This window comes from Olea europaea, plastid (assembly GCF_002742605.1).
Source record: "Olea europaea subsp. europaea plastid, complete genome".
In the NCBI taxonomy this organism is placed as follows: domain Eukaryota; kingdom Viridiplantae; phylum Streptophyta; class Magnoliopsida; order Lamiales; family Oleaceae; genus Olea; species Olea europaea.
The window spans coordinates 5,001-10,000 of record NC_015401.1 but is presented as its reverse complement, the minus strand read 5'-3'; the positions used below and the strand labels follow the sequence as shown (position 1 = coordinate 10,000).

Below are 5,000 nucleotides of genomic sequence, written 5' to 3'. Positions count from 1 at the left end.
ATAAGATTCTGAAAGGAGGGTTCATTTTATTTAAATTCAATAACTAAAGTTTTATCTTTTGCTGAAGAAGTTTTGATAGCTACGGATCACAAAAAACACTAAAATCATAACAGAAAAATGTATTGTGGAAAAATCGATAGTTTCTTTTTTAGTTCCGAAAATGAAACTAAAATTCAAATAGAAAAATAAAAAGAATGTAAATAGTCTTTCTTCTTTTTGTTGTTGCTTGAATATTTTATATTCAATTGAATATAATAAATAAAAAGGATTTTTGTTTTCAAATCAAATAAATCATTATTTATCTATAATTCGTTGGAACAAAAAAAGGGGCCCGGCTAGGTACTGACCAGGCCAGGCCATCAGAATAAGAAGGGCCTTTCGAACAAAATCAACACAAAGATGTCTTCTTTTTTTTTTTTTTCTTTATTTTTCTTTTTTTATTTATAGGCTCGTTCGAGCCCTTCCTTTATCTAATCTAAAAGAAATTCCTGATTTGTATATCTCTATAGAATAGAGAAAGAAAGACTCCTTACATTATGTGTAAGGTAGTAATTCTCTTTTTCAATTGGGAGAGATGGCTGAGTGGACTAAAGCGTCGGATTGCTAATCCGTTGTACGAGTTATTCGTACCGAGGGTTCGAATCCCTCTCTTTCCGGTTCCGTTGATGACTTGATTTATTTATTTATTTTTCAAATTTTTGAAATCTTAGTTAAACGTGTGGAATAGATAAAATCCTAAGAAAATTTGAAAATTAACCAAGGAAAAACCCTTTGGATTTTATTCTTCACGTCCAGGATTACGTCCTGGATCATTAGATAGGAATCCAAAGATGAAGAGAGAAACAAAAAATATCACTACGGTATAAACGAAGAGTTTCAGAGTAAGCATTACACAATCTCCAAGATGATTTTTTTTTTGAAAAAAAAAAGAGAATAGATCTTCCATTTTTCTACCACATATCCTATTTTGACACCAAGAAATGAGGTTTTTCTAGAAATAGAAATGAATTGTCAGAAATTTATTTGGAATAAGAGTTTTTCATTAACAAAAATTTCTTTCATATCCAAATTCGATATTGTGGGAGACCCTAATAGAATTATAATTAATATATATAGGGTTAGGGTCTTTCACTGGAAAAGGGTCAAAAAAAGGAGGAAATGGGGTAAGCCGGATTTATGGCGACTATCCAAGAATTTCAATGTGTGAATCGAGGGTTCAGACTCTAAAACTTATCTGATTTTATCAATTGTTAGAGAATTTTTTCTCGAAGAAATCATGAATCTTCTAGGATATTATTAAGGATCTCATCGAAAACTTACAGCAGCTTGCCAAACAAAGGCTAAGAGAAAAAAAAACACAGGTATGACTGGCATAACATCTACGATTGGATTCAAAAAAGCATAGGCTTCAGGCAATTTGCCGAAGAAAAAACTACTCGAATAAAGGGCAGAATTAAGACAAATACAGATCAAACTAAAGATATTAAGCATAACAGACATTTTGTTCTTGGAGATAATTGCATTTTGATTGAGTTATTGATATAAGGAAAAAGGAAGAAAGGAAGTAAGGTATACAAAAATCCTTCTTTTTCTTTGAACCCACCCAATCAAAAATCCTCCAATTCTCAAAGGAGAATAGAAGAAATCATACTTTCATACAATATCTTAATTGAATTATATGTAATGATCAATAAATTAAGTTGAATTCTATATCTATATGGATTAAAATCCTAGTAATAATCTATTCTATAGATATTTGGACTGGAGTTGACAAACAACCAATAACAATATTATTGTTTCTTAGTGTAGATTAGAAATTGATAATGGGGCGTGGCCAAGTGGTAAGGCAACGGGTTTTGGTCCCGCTATTCGGAGGTTCGAATCCTTCCGTCCCAGAGCCATATCCATTTTTTTATAATTTTAGAATAAAGATTGTTTTCTTGAACAACTTTCTGTTTAAAGTCTAATTTTAGATGGAATGTGATTCTTTTATATCTTATATGAATCATATCTTTTTTCACAAACTGAACTGAATCGAGTTCAAATGACACGCATCTGGACCTGAATCTATTTTTTATCAGGTAAGATGAGAACATGGATCAAAACAAAAGAGTTTGAATTCAAAAAAGTTGGGTGGGCTTTTCATCATATGTTCATTCCCTTTGATATTTAGGGAAGTTAGTTACTTGGAAAAACTTTCCATCCCATATCTATTTGAATTTTCAACGATGGATGTATTTTGAATCGAGATGCAAAAGAATCTATATTCCCTATCTCTTATTATTTATCCCGTAAATGAGGGAGTCTAATTAGTAATTAGATTTTTCTCGAGATCTCTGAATTCGAAACAAGAGCGAGTTCTTGATACTAATTAAATTCAATCAATAGGACTAAGTCTCTTAGTGGGTTAGACTAAAGCTTGACTAAATTTGGACTTATTGTTTGTCTTTGTAACTAGACAAGTCATTTCCCATACCGGATCAGGATTCCTTTTTTTTGCTCTATCATTCCCCTAGAAAGAATAGGGGAGTGGATAGGAGATAATCAGTATTAATTTAAATATCTGTATCTGTCCAAATCTCATTAACAAATGATCAAATAACATATTTATATATGTTTATATGTTATGGAATCGATGTATTTTCTTTGAATCTCGTTTTTTTATTTTATTTAGGTATTTTTTTTGTTTGGCTATAATGAAGAATTAGAAATCTATGTAACGATTGGATTGAGGCAGGGGTGATTTATCCTATCCCTTTTATTCACTTTATGACAAGATTCGATTATTGAAATATTACTCAACCCCATGTTAAACAAAATGCATATAAAATGAGGACATGTTTAGCTTATATGTATCGTTCTATTTCAATGACAATAGTCTTTCGGTTTTTGTGAAAAAGGTTTGGGATCCCTTAAATTTTTTAAACTCAAATTAGTTAAATTAAGTATTATAGAATATCTATAACAGTGACAATTGTTTAGTCTATCTGATAGATACGAAAACCCCTCTCGATTTTTTCGATTTGGATTTTCGCAATCAGATGAAAAGAATAAAGATTCAAATCTTACCTTACATCAGTTTTTTTATCCATCTCATGAAAAAAAAATGGGATTTCTTTCTTCTTTTCTGTGATCTATTTATCTATTTGAAATCAGTGATGGGTCAATTAAAAAAAAAAAAGACTTATCTTTTAATGATGTCTAAATAGGAACCTTTTTCCATTCGAAATAGTTTTAATAACTATTTTGAATGATTCCTTGTAAGTTGAATCTTTGGTACTCAAAAAGTAGGAAATAGGTCAATCTATCCTATTGAGTCACTTGAAGTAGCAGACTTAAAAAGAACTTATTTATTCGTTTATCTATTTCTATTTCTTTATATATGTGTTAAAGATGGTGTCTTGCTAAGACTTCTTCAGAAAAATCTTTACACATATCATATATAGAAGAAAAAGTCTAGATTACGCGATGTCTATGTACAACTGAACCAATGACTATTCATGATTCCATGATTGAATCAATTCCATACCGGTTCCAAATTAGAGGAATGTTATGGTAAAACTTCGTTTGAAACGATGTGGTAGAAAGCAACGTGCGACTTGAAGGACAGATCCGTTGTGGATTTTTACATCCGCTATTTTATATTTATATAGGAATGAAGGTGCTCTTCGCTCGACATCGTTTGTTCTGTTCCACTCGAACCCTTCGTTTTTTGCTTTTTGTTGGGTTGTAAATAGTCCACGATGGAGCTCGAGTGGAAAGGATTAATTCATTTCTCGGGGGCAAGGATCTAGGGTTAATGCCAATCAATAAATTGGAACAACTTCGTAAATATATCTTCGAGATAGAAATGGAAAGGATCCAATTTGAGCAAGTTTCCAATTCAAAAGCAAAACCTGTTGGAATTGATCAAACGTTTTCGATCCAAAGTGTATCACGCGGGAATCAACTGTCCGTAGGATTCTTTGATAGAAAGATAAATCACAAAAAAGGGTATGTTGCTGCCATTTTGAAAGGATTAAGAAGCACCGAAGTAATGTCTAAACCCAATGATTTAAAACAAAGATAAAGGATCCCAGAACAAGGAAACACCCTTTTAATTGTCTCGATAGTCTCAATAACTGGATCAGACTGAAGAATCAAAATAGAATTTTAAACGAGACAAACAAAAGGGGGTAAAGACCACTCAATAAATGAAATTTATTAAAGATTTTTTCCTTTAAGCTATTTGAGAGTTATCCAACTTGAGTTATGAGTACGAATGGTTTCTTTTTCATTTTCAGGAAGGAAGAAGAAAAAAAAGACTTAAATCATAGTCTAATTGATTTTATAGGCTCATTTGTCATTTATTAGAATTCCATACATAGACAAAACTTCGAATCAAATCATTTTTTCTCGAGCCGTACGAGGAGAAAACTTCCTATACGTTTCTAGGGGGGGGTATTGTTCATCTACATCTATCCCAATGAGCCGTCTATCGAATCGTTGCAATTGATGTTCGATCCCGAAGAGAAGGAAAAGATCTTCGAAAAGTGGGTTTTTATGATCCACTGAAGAATCAAACTTATTTAAATGTTCCTGCTATTCTATATTTCCTTGAAAAGGGTGCTCAACCTACAGGAACTGTTCAGGATATTTTAAAGAAGGCAGAAGTTTTTAAGGAACTTCGACCTAATCAAACAAAATTCAATTAAAGAAATACCAAGGGGGGGTAGTGATTTGTATATAACTTTGTATAACTTTTCTCTACTATTTTTTTATTTCCCCCCTTAATCCTGCTTTATTCGTATCTATTTCTCATTGCTTCTGTCGAATTCCATGGTCGATAACAACAAAACCTTAGTTTATTGATCATATAAATCTCAAATTCGGACATTTCATTTCTTTCAATTATGTGGTTTTCGTTGGAATTTGACTAACCAACAAGGAATCCAGTTTGTTTATTCCACTTAGATTGATGAAATACATTAAAAATCCGATATTTTTTTTTTCCAATTCTT

General features: G+C 31.6%; 3 protein-coding genes and 2 non-coding genes; 1 reads left to right on the top strand and 4 right to left on the bottom strand. All coding sequences in view use genetic code 11, as the record gives it.

The window, feature by feature from the left end:
* Nucleotides 1-568: 568 nt before the first annotated feature.
* On the bottom strand, nt 569-656 carry tRNA-Ser. The gene has a single exon. It is a non-coding gene; the product is annotated as a tRNA-Ser (tRNA).
* A 122-nt stretch (nt 657-778) lies between these two features.
* psbI (photosystem II protein I) lies at nt 779-889 on the bottom strand. Its single transcript has one exon. It carries the CDS (start codon nt 887-889, stop codon nt 779-781), a length of 111 nt encoding a protein of 36 aa, YP_004376405.1.
* Nucleotides 890-1,305: 416 nt separating this feature from the next.
* psbK (photosystem II protein K) lies at nt 1,306-1,491 on the bottom strand. The gene has a single exon. It carries the CDS (start codon nt 1,489-1,491, stop codon nt 1,306-1,308), a length of 186 nt encoding a protein of 61 aa, YP_004376404.1.
* Nucleotides 1,492-1,824: 333 nt separating this feature from the next.
* Nucleotides 1,825-1,896, bottom strand: tRNA-Gln. Its single transcript has one exon. It is a non-coding gene; the product is annotated as a tRNA-Gln (tRNA).
* A 1,656-nt stretch (nt 1,897-3,552) lies between these two features.
* Nucleotides 3,553-4,694, top strand: rps16 (ribosomal protein S16). One transcript has 2 exons: nt 3,553-3,592; nt 4,468-4,694. The coding sequence occupies exons 1-2, from the start codon at nt 3,553-3,555 to the stop codon at nt 4,692-4,694; spliced, it is 267 nt and encodes an 88-aa protein (YP_004376403.1).
* The last annotated feature ends 306 nt before the right edge of the window (nt 4,695-5,000 follow it).